The following is an 18,566-nucleotide window of genomic DNA, read 5'->3' as shown; positions in this document are numbered from 1 at the left end:
TTAATTACTGAGAATAAAATTGGGATGTCAATTTATTCATTAAGGATAAGAAATAATTATCACAGAGACATGAATACTCAAAAGTCTGCATGACCAGAATAGCTTCTGTAGCAGGCCTAATGGAACCTGAATCATAATCAGAAGATTGCTTGGAGGGTGTGGGATCAGAGCATGAGGAGTCAGGGAACCTGGTGTTAAACCATCTAGGTCTGCTGCACACACAGTCTGTCTCCCTCCTCAGCAAGGATAAGCTTGCCAGTGGAGCTATAAACTCTTAACGCCTCTCTTCTGGACAGGTTGGGATGGATACTGTCAGTGTTTGCTTCTGACCCGGTTTTTTTGTTATACTTGGCCAGAGGTGAATAACCTCCCATTCTGATTGACGTGGTCTGTCTGTCTGCCTTCCTTCCTTTCTTTATTTCTTTCTTTTCTCCTTCTCTCTCCCTCTCTCTCTCTCTTTCTTTCTTTCTCTCTGTTTCTTTCTTTTCTGTTAAATATATTTATTTGTAGAATATATATATTCATACTGGTTCATTATCTTTAATTTAGGCTTAATGGAATGTTTGTAAGTATCGAGGGGTTACTAAATTGATTAACTTTCTATGTATCTCCTAACCCATTTTGCTTGAATATGTGTTCAATATATATTTTTGAGACAGAGTCTTTCTTTAGAAATATGAAAGTTTAATGAGATAATGTACATAGAATGCTTTGCACAATGCTGCTTTGTACCAGCCATTTTACTACACATTTTACTCACTAAATAATTGTTGTTGCTATTATATTAATGTTACATAAAACTTAAGTGCAGTTGACCCTTGAACAGCATGGTTTTGAACTGTATAGGGCCCACTGATACACAGATTTTTTTTTTATAGTAAATATTACAGTACTGTATGGTCCACAGTTGGTTGAATGCATGAATACAGAGGAACTGCACATGTGGAGGAACAGCACAGTTAGAGGGCTGCCTATAGGTTATATACGGGTTCTCAACCACAGAGGGAGTTGGCACCCCTAACCCCTGCCTCGTTCAAGGGGCAGCTCTACACACTTAATTAAATATATAGCTACACATACTTACACATGTATATTCATGCCTGGTAACTATTCTTTAAAGTGACTTTGAATATCCATGTCCTGATCCACTTTGTGTTGATGCAAAGGTTTTTAATTCCCAGAGAATAGTCTTAGTGTCACTTTCAAGTACTGACAACAAATATTATTAGCAGAAGGTTTCAGACATTTTTATCTTCATTTTCAAAAAAATACTGGAAGAGAGCTGTATATAAATTTATCCTAGAACAAATCATGAATCTTTCATTCACACATTATTTGCTATGCATTAGGCACAAAGAAACCACTAATATTCAATTTGATTTAAGTAACTGCCTGCCTGGGGGCAAATCAAATTTGCAAAACAAATGTTTTCAGTGATTCGAGGAGCTTGATAAAGACGTCCCCATGTAACTCCTTTTGAGTAGAGACCTAGTCCTTAAATAATCTCTTGTAAGTATAATTTCTTAATGTTGGGTATACTTAAAGTGTAGTACACTTTTATTTGTGGATTTAGGGGGCCATGTAGCTATGCCAATTACTGACAAAGTGAAATAAGCCAAATCTCTGCCCTCTGGGAACTTGTAGTGACAGTCTTACAGGGATGATCATATCCAGTAGCACAAGGACATGACGCTGTGGCGTGGACATACCTGTGTCTATATCAGTATGTCTGTATTTATCCCAGGCTGTGGGATTGCATTATGCCATTGAAGGCTCTCAGTCACCCTGTCAGGTGATTATTACTGTTGCCACTACCATGTAAAAGATGGAGAAACTGAGACCCAATGTCATACAGCTTCACAATGAAGCAGCAGAGCTGGTGCTTGGCTCTTAACTCCAGAACGCTAGAAGTGCCTTTCTGTTCCTACTCCTTTGGTTTTGAGAGGGGTTACCTTGAGCATAGGAGTAAGATGATTGAAGAACAGATAACTTTCCTTTTCTGAAGAGCTGCATGGAAATATTAGGGCCCCACACTCAAAATTTTGACTCACCTCTTTTTAAGAAGGTCAGATGGTGTCCTTTCAAAACCTCGGAGGCACCATGTGATTTCCCCCACTTGTGTCCCATAGAAGCTCTCTGAGGGTTACTGTTAATTCTTCCAGTTGATGTGCCCAGATTAGTCCTCCCTGACCCTTGTCTGAGGGTCACACTGTACCCTGATGCTGCCTTCCTGGTCTCCTTACCTCTGTGTGGCCTCTTCCTTGCAGAGCGCCAGTGGAACATGTGGATCCCAGGATTTGGCTCAGAAGAAATCCGACCCTACAAAAAGGCTTGCACCACAGAAGCTCACAAACAGGTGAGAAGCCTTCAGAGTCCCAGCTGATCCCTTGAGCTGTGTCTTAGTGGGAATGTACACAGCTGCCATCACTGCGGTTGTCACTTCCCCCAAATGTCAGAAAGGGCAGGAGGCAGCAGGGCTCCTTGGGAGGTCAGCCAGGTATTTCCTTGGTGCTTTACTGTTCCCACACAGGGTCTCAGTTTTTTCTCTTAACTCTAATGGGTGTCACTTAAAGCTGTTGATTCTAGGTTCTTCTAACATGAATAGATCTCCTTAATGAAACTTTGTCTCATTGTTGCTGGTTTGAACATCATATATGGCCCTCTGGCTAGAGGGCAGTGTAAGGAAAGCTGGGAGGTAGTACCCAGGCTGCTCTGCTGGGCGTTCTGGCCTCTGTCCCGGCTTAAAGGTTGTTCTCTGTCCCTCCTACTGCAGAACAGGGGTCAGTATGAGAACCTGTCTCCACTTCTGCTGGGAAGCAAGCTGTCCCTGTCATTTGTCAGTCTCAAAGCAATGTTGGCCTCCATTTGACAAAGCCTTAATTTAACTAGCTACTCTGATTTGAAAGTGAGCTTTTCCCCAGCCTCATGGCTACAGTTGGGTGATCCTGGCAGAGAGTACCTTGCTTTTTCAAAGCCTGGGATCTCTGGAGTAGGTATGTTTACAAAGTTCACAGAGGAAGCCATACAAGGAGGCTGCCAGTGGCCTGAATCAAAGGACCACAGTGTTCTTCAGAAGGGAATCCTAGGCAATGGATGGTCATTTTGGCTCTGCTCCCAAATTATCCACTTTTCAGCCCTATTTATTTATCAGTCAACACATACATATCGTAATGTTGGGACAATCTGTTAGTTAAAAAGAGTGAGCAAAAGCAAGCTAGTAATTTGGCCAGTGGCTGATAATAGTAAAATTTGAAACCCATGATCTAAATGTTTCCCTGATGGGCTGTGGTGGAAGTTGTTAGAGTCTTTTTCCTTCATCGCAGGTCATCAGGTATGAAATGTCAGCTCCCTTTACGTGTGGTAACAGGAGTAAAACAGAGCCCCTTCCTAATTTTCTCCATCATCAGAGAAAAAGATTAGGGGTGGGGGTAGACCTAGAAAACACATACTTTGATGGCCTGTCTCTTAAATCCCCAAAAGGCAAGAGCTGTCGCCTTCTCCTTTTCACTTTATTTGCCATCCTGCTAGCATAGAGCAGTTTGGGTCTTTGGGTCAATGAAATGGGTCCACGGGCCTTTCCAAACATCTGTTGGGGTCCCACAAACTGCTCTTGAATCAGAAGGAACCTGCTGAGCTGCCCTGTACCTGTAGGTTCCTGAGGGCTCTAGCCTCTGGTGCAGACCACGCTGTCTGCTGGCCACTCCTGGATGTCCCAGAAAGTTCCTGTATAATTGCTTATTTCTCTCTCCTTTCAGAGAATGGCACTGATCCGGAAAACAACCAAGAAATAACACACAGAAAGGTCAGGGAATGGACAACAATGTATTTGGAGATACTTGAGCTGAAACCTCAGCCATCTCATCCTTGGATTTTTTTTTTTTTAATGCTTTACAGAGAAGCATATATTTTTTATTAACAGTACAGCAATATCTATAATGACTGAGAGGATCTGCCAAAAGAATAAAGCCTCCTACCCTAACTTCCGGTCCCTTTTCCCTGCCGTCTCAAAGAGGAGCAATGTATCTTTCAGAGAAGACTTTATTTGTGGTTTATTATATAAGTGATTGAATAGGGGACAAAGGATTATGGCCTTGTTTGGTCAGGCAGTATTAGCAGGATTTGTAGAGGTTTTCTGTTTCCTTCTCCCTTCCTCCTTTCCTTGTACTTTGTAATGTCAGTGTTTATATGAATATGACTTTCATTTGCTTTTCCAGAATAAAGAAGTTATCAATCAAAAGACACAGGGTGCATGGCTTACAGCCTTTGAAATGCCAGAGGAGGACAGGCAGGGCTGGGTGTAGCTCTCTGGTCAGCAGATGGCAGCACCATTATTTATGTCTGTGATGGAGGAAAAACCCGGGGACTTTCCCATTATTTTACTCCAAGGAAGGCCATACCATCACTAGGACTTGAAGTCCAGTCACTGCTATAGAAATGATCAGGATGACCTTCTCTCATGAGCCCCAAACTGAAGAGGCATCCTGGTTTGGGGAAATCCTTTTTTGACTTGCTCTTCTGGAACTTCTGGAGATCATCCTTGACCCTAAGAAAAGATGGCAGCAGCCTTGGGGAACGGCCTTTCTGTGCAGGTCCCCGTGTATTCTTAGTATCCCTGGTCTCAGTGCTTTCACCATCGTGCAGAAGAAACCAGGCCCATTGAGACCTCAGAGTCATGACCTTCAGTGGCACCTAGCAGCATCCTGTTCTATGCCTAGTGTGGCCCTGGTGGCTTGTGGGAGTTCCACGGGCTTCAGGAAGCATGGCTGTTCCACCTGTGGGTCACCAGCATGGGCACATCCACCTTGCCCTACTCTGGTCCTCTACTTCCTGAGGCTTGGTCTGAGGTAGGACCCTGCTTTTCATTCCCTCCCACTCTGAGTTTGGTCCCATGACCCCCCTCTTCACAGTCTCATAGATCTCTTGAGTGGATAGCTTAAAGGCTATGCTGAAGTCACCGTTGCTGTTGGCTGAAGTCTCAACATAGTGCTCAAAGAGGCAGCCAGCTTCTCCCTTTCCTCTGGCATCAGCTGTCCCTCAGCCACCAGTGACTCTTATGGCCTACCACCAGGAAGAGGATGTTGAAGGGTTTTGCTTTCTCCAGAACCTCCTGATGCCACTGGGAGATGCTCTCAATGGATGTTCTGTTGCTGATTATGAAGCCGCAAAAGGCCTCCCGCCAAGTTCCAGTAGTAGGAACACTCGCGACCCCCTGACCTCGGCGGCCAAGGAGGAATAAGGATTAGTTTTGAATCCTCCATTGAGGACAGAATGGGAGAAGGGAATTGGGGCAGTTTAATGGAAAGAGCTGGGTAGAGTCAAAAGACGTCAGTTCTTGATCAGCTGTGTGACAGGTGAGTGGCTTCATCCAGCTGAGTGGTCTTGTCCTGTGTGCACACTGGTTTGTTCGCTCAGCAAGTACCATAAGCTCTGCCCCTGCCCGTGCCAGGCATGGGCTACAACGATGAATGAAAACAGGGAGTGATCCTACCATCGGCTGAAATGAAAACTGCTTTTATGACAAGGGCTGCAAACAAGAGGCTCTCAGGCAGGGCATCTGAACAGTTGAGCTGTAATCTGAGGGACCCAGGGGCAAGGGTCCCTCCACTTCAAGGAGAACTGCATGTGCACTGAGACAGTGTGGTGAGGAGAGATGGGCCAGGTCATGCAGCGTCTCGTAGGCCCCAGCATTGAGTAGGCTTTACCCAAAAAGTAGCAGGAGCCATTGAAGGATTTTAAGCAGAAGCATGACGTGGTCAGATTGACATTTTGAAAGATCACTCTGGCCAGGCAGTGGAGCGGGGAGAGAGGGCACTTGTGGAAGCAAAGGTTCATGAGAAGGTTGTTGCCTGGACTGAGATGGTAGTGACAAAGTGGAGAGAAGGGCGGCATTTGACAGCTGTTTAAGTGGTGCCCTCCCAGGCCTTGGTGACTGGATGTGGGAGTACAGGAGAGAGGGATGTCACCAGTTGATCTGTAAGGGGTCTTCTGATTTGGTATCCACATTTCTGGTGCAGCTCAGCCCCCTAGCCTGGACACAAGGCCTTCTACCTCGATAAGCCAACTAACCATGCCCACTTGACTCCCAGAGCCCAGCAGAGTCTGAGTGCACAGAAGACTTAATACATGCTGAGGAACCCAAGGGGTAGCAGCCTGGTGGATTTGTGTATTCTAGTATCTTGGTAAGAGTGCTTGCTGGGTGCCATGTGCTGTCCTAAGCACCTTCTGTGGATAAGCTCATTGTGTTTTCCCAAGAATCCTAAAGGAAAAAGTGTTTGTCAAGCACTTTGTTTGCAACATCTCATTTAATCCTATTTTCCAATGAGGAAACTAAAATTTAGAGTTTACATAATTTGCTCAAGATCACACAGATAAAGGGAGGGTATAGCTCAGTGGCAGAGTGCATGCCTAGCATGCATGAGGTCCTGGGTTCAATCCCCAGTGCTTCCACTGAATATATAAATAAACCTAATTACCCCCCCACCAAATATACAGTGCTGTATGTCAGTTGTATCTTAATAAACTGGAAGGAAAAAACATTTAAGGGGGTATAGCTCAGTGGTAGAGTGTGTGCCTAACATGCACAAGGTCCTGGGTTCAATCCCTAGCACTGCCATTAAAAATAAATAAACCTAATTACCTCTCCTAACCCCCCCACAAAATAAAAGATCACACAGATAGTAGTAGTGATGGTGCTCAGATTTCAGCCAAGTCCCTTTGACTCCAGAACCTACACTCTTAACTGTGCCCTAAACTCTCCCCCAGGTCCTGTGGGAACAAAGACGGGAGTGACAGCACATGCAAAGGCATGAAGAAGTCACTGCATCAGTGTGGCTGAAGCACAAGGTGCCACAGCAGGAGAGAATGGCAGAGATGAGCAGAGTAAGCTTGGGGGTGGACAGCCCTCAGGCCTGGGGGTGGGCTCCTCCAGTGCCCATGCTTTGGAGGCCACCATGTCTGTGTCTTGCAGGGGGTGGGAGAGTGTACTGTGTAGTGTGTAGTGTGGGAGGCCTAGCAGGCTGGCTCTGGGGCTTCCCACCCCTTCACCCTGAGCAATATCTCTCTTTGTGGAGTATTTTAGGGCTGTGAAAAAGACCCCATCTGACAAAATTCTGTTGCCAAAAGCAGGCATATTAACAAAAAGTTTGAAAACGACGCACAGGTAATGGGAAGCCAGTAAAGTTTTCGATGGAGGACTGATATGATTATATTTGCATATGAAAAACCTTGCTCTGGCTACCAGTGTAGACAGCGGAATTGAAAATAGGCAGGAGGGGGACCAGCCAGGAAGTTGCTGCAGTTAATTTGAACTAAAGGTAAAGAAATAGGCTTGAGGTTTTGCTGGGGAAGAATGAACCAAAAGGCAGGGGTAGGGTGTGATCACAAAAATGGGGGTGAGTTTAGATGACACAGAAGGAGCCATGTGGGCTCCGGAAGCCATCCTGGAGAAGGTCCCACTGCATGAGATGAAGCAGGGAGGAGGGAGGCAGTTACCTGTAGTTAGAAAAGAAAAAGCCCCTAGAGTCACCCAGGGTTGCCTCTTATTTTACAGGTAAGAACATGGAGGTCTGGAGAGGTCATGTGGCCTGCCCGAGGTCACTGGGCAGGCCAGGACTCAGACCTGTGCTCTTGGTCCAGAGTTCATTTTTCTTGTGGCCTCCAAGGCCCCTTCTCTTGCCCCTTCCCTTCCTGATGGGTGGGCTCTCCCTCTCAGGGGTGGGTGGTGTAGAAGGTAGGGCAGGAGCCAAGCCCAGGGCCCATGTACTGGAGCCTTTCCTGGCTAGCTATGTCCCAGAGCTGGAGCTTCACCTGGACGCCTAGGCTCTGCCCCAACAAAGTGCATAGAGAAGTCCACTCCCACTGTCTGGGAGATGCCCTCGACAGAGATGTCCTCTGTGTAGTGCCTCAGCAAGGTTGATTTGCCTATGGTTGAGTCTCCTAGTAGGGAGGGAGTGTCCTCCTTGAGGAAGATGCGGACCCTGTACTGCCAGAGAGCATCCACGTAGTGCAGGAGGCCAGCCAGGAGGAGAAGCGAGGAAGTGAGGCCAGAGCTGCGGCACAAACCACGCGACTGGGGCTGGTTCAGACTTGCAGTGAGAGACGGGAGCCAGAACCCAAAAGCGATCAGGGCTTCCCGGTCTAGGCTTCTCAGGACATGCCCAGACCCAGGCTTAGTGAAGCCTCTGGGACACCTCTGGGACACGTCAGAATGCGCCATTTGAAACCACGCTGCAGAACTAGGTCCCTTCAAGACAGAAGCAGAACTTCCCTAAAATAGAGGCCCTGATCCTATACCCATCCTGAGATGTTCCCAAGTGGGAGCTTGAAACACCGTGGGCAGCAGACCATAGTGCCCATATGCTGCTAGAATGTCCCTTCTCTCTGCTGGCCTGCGGCCCAACCCAGGGCCTGTACCTGCCGGAGCAAAGGCTATGCAATGAGAAGCTTGCCTCTTCCAACACTGGGGCTTCTGCGGGCCATGTCCCAGCCTTTAAGAACTTTGTTAGAGTCTAGAATCCTTTTTATTTCCCCAAAGTGTATAATTTGGTAGTCTCTGTTCCCTAACTGATTAATAGCAAAACCCTCAGGGGAAGAAGGAAACTTCCATCTTGTGAATTCCCGCTATGTGGCAATTACTGCCTTTGATTTCTCATCTAATTCTAAAAACCTGTGAATTAAGTAGTAGTATCCCCATCTTACAGATGAACCCACTGAGGCTTAGATGAAGTGAGTTCCCTAGGATCCCACAACTGTACAGAGTGGACCTGGGATTCAAACCCAGGTCTGACTGCAAAGCTTGCCCCATTTTTGGCAGCTAGGATCCCAGGAGAGAAGGTCTGCTTCTGAACAGTGGTGGAGGTAAGGCTCAGCTCTCCAGTGGGCCTGCCCCTCTGACTTCTTCCCTACTCTCCACTCCTGTTGTCTGCCTTTCCTCTAGCCGCTGGGCAGGGCTGCTTCCTACTGCTGGGCCAGAATCACACCCATCAAAGTCACCAGAGGTTTTTACCGCACTGAGGGAGCCTGTGAGTGTGGGACCACAGCCTTGAGGCATAAGGTAAGAACTTCTGGGCCTGGCCCGAGGTGGTGGACAAGGCTGGTGGAACACTGAGCTGACCCACATTTACTGAATGAACCACATCTGTTTTCCATCCTTCACTTACTGGCTTCACTTAAAGTCTCTGGATCTGTCTCCACATCAGTAAAATGGAGTAATAGTATCTACCTGTCTACCTCATGTGGTACATAAGTGCCCACTCAATGTCAGACGCTGTTCCTTCTGCATAGATCTCTGTTCTTGGCTCTTCCTCCTCCTCCTTCAGGTCTCAGCTCAAAGGGTATCTCTTCAGAGAGGCCCTCCCTGACCACCTGCTGTAAAGGAGCCCCATCGCCCTCAGTTCACCTCCTGGATCTGTGGTCTCTGGAGCACTTACAACTGAAAATCATTTAGGTCCACTTACTAGTTTTTTTCTCTTTTCCACTAGAATGTCAGCCCCAGGACAGCTTTTCTGTCATGTTCACTGCTGTTTCCTCAGAGCCCAGATCAGAGTAGATGCTCATTTTAAAACATTTTTGATGAAGGAATGATGATGTATTCTAAAGCAAATCATTTCCCTCTCCTGGCCCAAGCTTTCCCATCTGTGAAATGAGATAATCGTGCCGACCTTGCAATATTGTCAGAAGGATGAGTGATGTTTTAAAAAGAGGAGGCAGTGCACAGAGGCCCATCCCAGCCCGGTTGCCATGGGGAGGAAAACAAAGACACTCACCCCGATTGAAATCCTCTCAAGAGCCCCAGGAAGGAGGGATTTTCAGTCACATGTTACTGAGGAATCTGAGACTCAAGGCGGTAGAGTCATTGGTTCCAGGTCACAAAGTGAGTTAAGTGGTTGTGCTCTATTGTGTGCAGCTGCCCATGCCCTACCCATGCCCACTGGCACAATGACATCCCCTCTACACCTGCTGAGATTCTTCCCTCCAGGAAGCCTTCTGTGATTGCCCCTGGACAAAAGTGCAACAGTTTCTGTTGCAGGTTAAGTTCCCCAAGAGGCAGATTCTGAGAAGGAGATCAGTGTGCAGATATTTATTGGGGAATTTTTGAGATAAACATATGCTTTAGGGGGAAGGAAGGAAGAGAAGCAGGATTAAGTAGGAGAATTTAGCTGTGATGTCGTAACAGTGGCCTCAATCCACCCCGTGGAGAGTGATGAAGCTGGGTCTGACCTTCAGAATTGTCTAGAGTTAGGGAGAGAGGGCCAGGCCTTTGAACACTCACCACCCCCGCCCTACAGTAGTTCCAAGATTGACATGGGTTGAATATGGGTTGCCCTGGGGGGAGCTGTAGGCTGAGCTCGACCACTGGCAGCACTCTCAGCAGCTGGGAGTGCAGTGGGGAGTCGGATATGGGTTCTTCAGCCCTGACGGGAAATCTTGGTGACCAATCAGTGTCCTCTGTGTGCCCAACACAGGAGCTATTCACGGTCATCCCTGCCTTCCAGGGCACTGGGTAGCAACCTGGGCCTGAGGGCACACCTTAGGACTCATCCAAACCTGAGGACCTAAGGAGGCTTGAAGGCTGGCTTGGGCTGAAATTCCCTGCACTCACCCTCGCCTGTACAGCAGCGTCCCCACACTGAGTGGCTCAGCTTCCGCATCCAGGGATGCTGCCAGAAACGGCCGCATCCTGGCAAGGAGAGGAAAGAGCGGTGATGACAGTTCTTGCCATTTGATTCTCACTGTGTGGGAGGCTGAGGCTGGGCATATCCCATCCGTCAGCTCATTCATGCCCAGAGCCCCCTGTGAGGTGGGGTCTTTTATGAGCTCCTCTGACAATGGTGGAAACAGGTGTAAAGAAGCTGCACACCTGGCCTCTTAGACCTTTCTAGTGGAAAGGGGATAGCTCTGAAACCCCCAAATCCAGGAGGCATGACTGTGCCAGAATACTGTTTATATTATCCATTTGGATAGATTCTGCCATTTGCCCTCCACAGAGATGTTAACACTCCCTATTCCACCAGCACTTCTGAGGTTGACACTGCTTTAACCCTTTCTCTCCTGGAGTCAACACTGGCATGGACCTGGGTGTTGCTTCCTGCTGGGGGCCCTAGAGATTTGGATGTTGTGAATGAGCCGGACACCCCCCCAGTCCTCCTCCAGCTTGATGTCCCCCTGCTGCAGGGCCTGCTGGATGGCTTCAGCAAGGGTGTTGAAGGCCAGGTCCACATTGCAGTTATTTTTGGCGGAGGTCTCCATGAAGGCCATGCCCAAGGAGGCAGCCAGTTCCTCTGCCTCCTGGGCTGAGACACAGCGGGAGCTCTGCAGGTCACTCTTGTGGCCAACCAGCAGGAAGATCGCCTTGTCAGGGCCCTGAGTGGCCATGACCTCCTGGTGCCAGTCTTGGATGTGTTCAAAGGACTTCCTGTTTGTCATATCAAAGACCAGCAGGACACCCACCACATTCCGGTAAAAGGATCTGGTGATGCACCTGAAGGTGGGGGGAGTAAGCTGGGAGAAACTTATGCCTTCAAGACACCGGAACCCCCCATCCACTGACTTCCTCACATCCCCCTTTATAAGCTCATTTCACACTGCCTTGTGCTTCTCTTTTCCTAGTGTCTGTGTCTCTCCCAAGAGACTGTGTGCTCCCCAGTTAGGGGCTGGTGTTTTTGGTTTGTTTTTTGTTTTGAGTTATAGTCAGTTTACAATGTTGTGATGGCCGATTTTTACTCCCATACTCTCCTGACTATTCCTTCATTCCTGGAGGACGCCTGATGTTTTCATGATTGCAGGTCTTTGCTTTCCCATTCTCTGCCTGGCAAACTCCTAGGGATCCTTCAGGGCCAACACAAATCTCTGTCTTCCTTTCCCATCTCCTTGACACCTTCCTTTCTGTGTTCCTGTGGACTCTGTCAGCATCCAGGTCATTCATTCCTCCAAGTCTCACTTGTATGTGTAGAATGAATTGACTCAAGGGTGAAGGACCCAGATCCAGGGACTCCAAGACCTCTACTTGGGCCACTGAAGCTGTCGCCTCTGAGCGATCGCCATGGCCAGGTGGACAGGCAGTGACCCCGCCCCAACCTGGGGTTCCCTCACCCCAGCCCCCTTCTCGCCCCTCCCCCACCCCACCTCCCAACCACCGCGCCCGGCCCTGCCTCGCACCTGAAGCGCTCTTGGCCCGCCGTGTCCCAGAGCTGCAGCTTGACGCGCGGCCCGGCCTGCAGCTGCAGAGCGCGGCTATAGAACTCGACGCCCACCGTGGGCGCCGACTCGAGCTCCGGCTCCGGCTCTGGGATCCCGGGAGCACCCGCCACGTAGCGACGCAGCAGCGACGTCTTGCCCACGGCCGCGTCCCCCAGCACCGCGATCCGAAACTGGTAGCGGCAGCTGGCCCCAGTCTCCATGGCCCACGTCTCACCTCCCGCGGGTCCCGCGACCAACTATCCGGGCCCTCCCGGCCACCCCGCTCGGGGCCCCGCCCCGCGGCCCCGCCCCCGCCTCGGGCTGCCTGCTGAGCTGCCGGGACCGGGACTGGACCGGTGGAAACACCTCGGCGAGTCACTTCCTCTCTCTGAGCCTCAGTTTCCTTCTCTGTAAAAAGGGGATAACAACACCGACTTCACAGGAAGAAGAGATTAAATTAGACATTGCGGGGAGGAGCACTGGGGAAGAACGGCTAACCGGCCTGAGGCTAACAGCGCCAGAACATCCACTTCATTCATTCGTTAGAGTGGTTTCTCTCTGCAGCCCCACTATTAGTCTCCCCGTTGGGCCCCTGCTGCTGGACCTGGAGACACTGCTCTAGAAAGCTGATGGTATATGGGTGCTGTATCCCCACCCAGGTGCACCTTTCCTGGAGCCCCACTTGCCCTCGACTGGGGCCTCCCGTTCAGTGCTCAGGTTCAATGTTCAACAGCCTCCACTGCTTGCTCCCTGCCTACCTGTGCTGGGTCTCAGGACCCAGGGAGGGACTTGGACGCAGTTGGGTAGAGGAAGCAGAGTAGACAGACAACTGCAAGTACAGAGGCTTGTGAACTGGACAGCTAACATTTATGAGACAATCAGTTCCTTATGCTTTGGGACAGCAACCCTTTGAAAGCGCCCATTGTAGAGCTGAGGAGACTGAAGCTCAGATGTGTGGCTTGTCTCAGGTCACAGCAGAGTTAGGACTCATATCCAGGTTTGTCTCATTCTTCATTATCTCCTTGATGCCACAAAGGGGGACTGCAGAACAAGTCGGAAAAGGACTAGAACAAGGTGGTCAGGTCCCACTTGGGTTAGGGGCAAGGGTAAGGCATCATAACTGCATCCAAGATCCACTCCACTCTTTCCAGTCTGGCCTGGAAATCCAGAGCATCAAGGCTAGAGTTCTGACTGGTCCCAAACAGTTTGTCAATGGTTTAGCCCCACTGTCTCACTGTGGGTGGATGTTACCAGTTTAAGTGTTTTGGCAAATTGGAAGTGGGAAGCAGTCCTCACTAATGCAAACCATCATATCACATTTCCTCCTTACATAACATTGCGAGTAGGTGTTAGTCTGCCTGGTTTTTTATAGATTAGGAAACTGAGGCTCAGAGAAGTTAAGTAACCAGCCCAAGATCACTCAGGAAGGAAAACTGAGACTAGCTGCCAAGTCTGTTTCTGGCTGGACAGTTTGGGGACCTGGGAAGACCCTGGTTTTCCTGTGGCTAACTCTAAATAAATCGGTGAGAAGCCATTCTGTCAGGTCTCCTAGTAACCCTGGCCTCTGGTCACCTGCATGGTAGTACCTGAAGGGGCCCGAGCCTCTGCTCTACCCCCACCTCTAGGAGGAGAGAGAGGAACATCAGATAGGGTGTGTGTGTTGGGGAAGGAAACCTTCCTGCCAGTGCTGCCCAAACCAGGAGAGTCTACCGCACTCCCACCCGTCCCACTGATTCTTCCATCAGGATGTTCTCCTCACCTTACTCTGTTCAGCAGGAAAAATAGTTTTTGCATCAGGCCTGTGCGGATCTCTCCCCCCACCCCCCGCCCCTTCTTGAACCACCACTGGTGCTCTGAGCTCCAGTCATGCTGAACATCTTTCCTCTTCTCAGCCCTCTGCCAGAAACACTCCTCTTCTGCCCTTCAAAGGGTAACTAACCCCTACTCCAGGCCTCAGGTTTGATCCCCGTCCTCAGGAAGCCCCTCACTGACTGGTCAGTGATGTCACAAGCCCTTTTGTCCACTGTGATGTCTGTCTCCCTTCTAGGCTCAGGCCCCTTGTGGACAAGGACCAATGGCTGTATCCTCAGTGCTTGGCATAAAGGAGGAACTCGGTAAATATTTATGGTTGAATGAGTGACTGAAAGTAGATGAGTGCTATTCATTCATTCATTCATTCTTCATTCAAATACCACAACAGAGCTGAACTTGGGGAGCTACAGAGTCAGAGAAGACCTCTTGGAGGAGGTGATGCTGAAGCTGGGTCTCCAGGGACAAGTGGGAGCTAGGGAGGTCAGGGAAGAAGGGCACTGCAGGCAGAGGCAGCTGGGCAAAGGCAGAGAGTCATGAAATAGCTTGAAAGGCAATTTGAACCCAGATGTCCTAAAAGCCTTTGCGGTCAGCACATGTGGGCAGAGTGCACTGTCAGCATCAGACTCCTTGAACTTCCTCTCCTAACACTCCTACTGTGGGCAGGGGTCATGTGTCTGTCCCTGAGTGCACCTGGCACCAGAACCCAGATGTCAGCTGACTTTGCCATAGACTTCCTATGTGACCCAGGGGGCAAGTCATTTCCCCTCCCTGCTCCCCCTTCTGCTAAGTGAGGCAAATCATGGCCCCTACTTTACAGGGAAGTTCTGGAGTAACAGTGTTACATAGCAGGTAACGTTATGCACATTTGCATTAGACAGATCTGAGTTTTAGTTCCAAGTGATTCTTACTAGCTGTGTGGCCTTGGCCAAGTTTTATTCATTAATTAATGCATTCACTCAGTATTTCAATAAGTGCTGGCCATCTTTTGTATACTGGACATTTATAGAGCAGCGGGGAAAAAAGACACAATTCCTGTTCTTGGGGAGCTCACATTGTAATGGGGAAGACAGAAAATAAATTTATATATGCTATGATAGGGAGGAGTTAAGTGCTATAAGTAACCGGTGGTAGGGTGCTATATTAAAATAGGGTGGTCTGAGGAGGTGGCATTTGAACATAAACCCAGCGGAAGAGAGGGAGTAAACAGTGTGGTTGACTGTGATATCCAGGGAGGACAGTTCCAGGCAGGAAGAACAGCAAGAGCAAAGGCCCTGAGGTGGGAGCAGGCAAGGGGTGCTCCAAGAAGAGCTGGGAGGCCACAAGGAGGGAGAAGAATGAATGAGGAGCAAGTGGTAGGCATTAAGAACAGAGAGGAGGATGATCCAGATCACATGTGGCTTCAGAGGCCACCATGCGGACCTCAGGTTTTATTCCAAATGTGTTGAAAAGTCAGTGATTTGGGGGCAGGTGAATGACATGTTCTGAATTTTCTTTTGCTTACCTTTTTTTGAAAAAAAAAAAAAACTTTCTTAAGATATAACTGATACAATAAATTGCAGATATTAAAAATGTACAATATGAGTTTTGACATAAGTGTATACCCATGAAGCCACCAAAATCAACATAATGAACCTCTATTATTCCCAGAAGTTTCCCCATGTCCTTCTTTAATTCTTCTCTCCTGACTCCCACTCCCAAACAGCCCCCATTTGCCACTAGAGATTAGTTTGTATTTTCTAGAATTTTATATGAATGAAATCATACAGTATGCAGTCCTTGACTTCTTTCACTCTACAATATAGTCATTCCACTGTGTGAATATACCACGAGGTGTTTATCCCATCCCTGTTGAAGGATGTTTGTGTTGTTTCCACTCTTTGGTTGGGTCATATGGTAGGTGCATGCTTTACTTTTTTCAGAAACTGCCAAACTGTTTTCCAAAGTGGTTGTACCATATAAAAATCCTGAATACTGTAAAAGATTTTCAATTACTCTATTTTCTCATCATCACCTGGTATTGTCAACCTTTTTAACTTTTGCCATTCCAGTGTGCTTGTAGTATGATCTAATTGTAGTTTTAATTTGCATTTCCCTAATGCCCAATGAGGTTGAGCATCATTTCATGTGTTTATTTACCATCTGTTTATCTTTGGTGAGGTGTCTTTCAAATTCTGTGCCCATTTTTTTTTTCCAGTTGAGTGGCTTGACTTTTTATTGTTGTGTTTAAAGAGCTCTTTATGTTCTAGATGCAAGGCCCTTGTTCAATATATGTTTTGCAAATATTTTCTCTGAATTTATCTCTTGCTTTTTATTTTCTTTTTCTTTTTTTCTTTCTTTTTTTTTTTTTTCTGAGAGCAGGTTCAACATTTATTCATTTTTAATTCATGAAAGCTATAAAACCTATTAACTAACCACATACATCACAGTTCCCTTGCCAACATCTGCTGAATCCTGTTTGTGCTGAGCTGGCAGTCGTCATTAAGTTGGCCCAGCTTTGGTGTAGACCAGAGAATGACAGGAGTTTAAGAGCCCACATGCTCAGATTAGGAACATGTTTGCCGTTTATGGGGCAGCCTAGTCTATTTCTCACTGTGTGAAAACTCAGATACATTTTAGGAAAACAGAGGGTGAAGATTCTGCCTTAAGGACAATGCTATGACCTTACACCTAGATAGCTCCTCACAGTTTACAGATTACTTCCATGCACACCATCTCATTAGATCCTTTTAAAGCCCCAGGAGAAAGGCAGGACAAGAGATACAATCACCATTTCAGAGGTAAGGAATTTGAGGGTCAGAAATGGGTGTTTTCCAAGGTAGTTTGGCAACTACCTGGCAGGGCGGGATTAGAATTCTGGTCATCTGACTTCTCATCTAGGGTCCTCCTCAGCGGTCCTCCTTCCTTGGGCTTGGGGCAGGATTGGGGCAGGGGTCAGTGGGGATGGAGACAGAGGCAGCAGGGTATGACACTTGCAAAATCTGCATTCCCTCTGCCTCATCAACCCTTTTATCCAACAGTTAGGAGTCTGGGGAGTGGCGCAGACATGTCCCTGACTGATGTAATGAATTTTCCATCAATGCATGCATAATAGAACTTCACACAAAACAACTTTTTTCTTTCTTTTCTGAGCCGGTTGATGTTGGAGTTCATTCACAGCCTATTTCCCTCTGCTCCAAGGGAAAAGTAAAACTCAGTTTTCTCATATATATTTGAAGAAAGCCTCTCTTGCTTCTTCAAATGTGCAGACTTCTTCCTTGTGTTTACACTCAATGTTGCCCTTTCTTATCTCCTCAAAAAGTCCATTAGCTCTTGGGTAGCATTTTAACACTGACTTGGCTTTTTCTCCTGTGAGGAAAATTCTCCCCATGTTTTCTTGTGGTCTCGGGAAGGTCCCTGGATGATGATTCCCAAGCACCCCGCGCCGCTACTCCACGCTCCCTGAGCCGCCAGCGGCCAACGGCGCCTGTGAGCTTCCACTGCTGCGGAGCTCTGTTGGAGCCCAGATCCAGGAGCAATCAAGAAGGGCCTCTTGCGTTTTATTTTCTTAACAGTGTCATTTGAAGGTCAAGAGTTTTTAATTTTGATGAAATATAACTTATTAATTCAACATTGTACTGGAGGTCCTAGCCAGTACTATAAGACAAGAAAAAGAAATAAAATGCATCCAGATGGGAAAAGAAAAAGTAAACCCATTTTTATTCTTTGACATGTGGACAAACCTAAGGAACTTACAACAAAGAATAAGTGAGTTTAGTAAGGTCGCAGGATATAAATCAACATACAAAAATTAATTCTTTATGTGTATACTAGCAATGATCATTTGGAATTTAACAAAAGTAATAGCATTTACAATAGCATAAAATATATGAAAAACTAAGGGGTAAATTTGACAAAAGATATATAAGATGCAAGACTTGTACACTGAAAATTACAAAGCACTGTTGAGAGAAATTGAAGATGACTTAAATAAATGGAGAGATATACCATCCTCATGAATGTGAAGACTCAATATTGTTAAGATGTCAATTCTTCCCAAATTAATCTATAGATTCAATGCAATACAAACCAAATCCCAATAGGCTTTTTAGAAAAATATGAGTTACCTGATACTAAAATTGATATGGAAATGCAAAGGACTGAATAGCTAAAAACAATTAAGGAAAAGAACAAAGTTGGATGATTTATACTGTCCTATTTCAAAACTTATTAAAAAGCTATGGTAACCAAGATAGTATAGTATTGGGTACAGAAACAGACCTACACATATGGCCAACTGATTTTTTTTGTTTATGACCAACTGATTTTTAACAAAGGTGCCAAAGCACTTAGATGGGGAAAAAAAATCCTTTCAACTAATGAAGATGTAACAATTGGGTAGCCAATATGCAATAAGCAAACCTTGATTCTTACCTCACATGATACACAAAAATTAACTCAAAATGAATCACAGATCTAATTATAAAAGCTAACACTATAAACTTTTAGAAAAAAACATAGAAAACTTTAATGTCTTTGAGTTAGGTAAAGATTTTAAAAATAGGGCACAAAAAGCACAAACTAAAAAAGAAAAAAATCTA

General features: G+C 47.0%; 2 protein-coding genes, 1 long non-coding RNA gene and 1 other non-coding gene across 6 annotated transcripts in view; 3 read left to right on the top strand and 1 right to left on the bottom strand.

Moving 5' to 3' along the window:
• TAF12 (TATA-box binding protein associated factor 12) overlaps positions 1-4,237 on the top strand; it is a 28,470-nt gene extending 24,233 nt beyond the window's left edge. For all 3 annotated transcript variants that reach the window (XM_014551266.2, XM_006175454.3, XM_014551264.2), the window contains 2 exons: positions 2,268-2,356; positions 3,756-4,237. In XM_014551266.2, the coding sequence (XP_014406752.1) occupies positions 2,268-2,356; positions 3,756-3,791 (125 nt within the window). In that variant the 3' untranslated portion in view covers positions 3,792-4,237. The remainder of the gene's footprint in view (positions 1-2,267; positions 2,357-3,755) is intronic.
• Positions 4,238-6,541: 2,304 nt separating this feature from the next.
• On the top strand, positions 6,542-6,613 carry TRNAV-AAC. Its single transcript has one exon. It is a non-coding gene; the product is annotated as a tRNA-Val (tRNA).
• LOC116668319 lies at positions 6,582-17,489 on the top strand. The gene is made up of 3 exons (XR_004325451.1): positions 6,582-6,879; positions 8,936-9,052; positions 14,225-17,489. It is a non-coding gene; the product is annotated as an uncharacterized LOC116668319 (long non-coding RNA).
• Positions 10,064-12,488, bottom strand: RAB42 (RAB42, member RAS oncogene family). Its single transcript, XM_032495659.1, has 2 exons — positions 12,157-12,488; positions 10,064-11,479 (listed from the first exon to the last, which is right to left on the bottom strand). The coding sequence occupies exons 1-2, from the start codon at positions 12,396-12,398 to the stop codon at positions 11,056-11,058; spliced, it is 666 nt and encodes a 221-aa protein (XP_032351550.1). The 5' UTR covers positions 12,399-12,488; the 3' UTR covers positions 10,064-11,055.
• Positions 17,490-18,566: the final 1,077 nt, after the last annotated feature.

This window comes from Camelus ferus, chromosome 13, assembly GCF_009834535.1.
Source record: "Camelus ferus isolate YT-003-E chromosome 13, BCGSAC_Cfer_1.0, whole genome shotgun sequence".
NCBI classification, from domain to species: domain Eukaryota; kingdom Metazoa; phylum Chordata; class Mammalia; order Artiodactyla; family Camelidae; genus Camelus; species Camelus ferus.
The sequence above is the reverse complement of the archived record's forward strand: the minus strand, read 5'-3'. Positions and strand labels throughout refer to the sequence as shown.

What these genes read in the sequence shown, in the direction of transcription:
- RAB42 (XM_032495659.1), bottom strand. Translation starts at nt 12,398, where the DNA reads ATGGAGACTGGGGCCAGCTGCCGCTACCAGTTTCGGATCGCGGTGCTG. An exon ending in GCGGGCCAAGAGCGCTTCAG is followed by an intron (nt 11,480 to 12,156) that starts GTGCGAGGCAGG and finishes CCCCACCTTCAG; the next exon opens with GTGCATCACCAGATCCTTTT.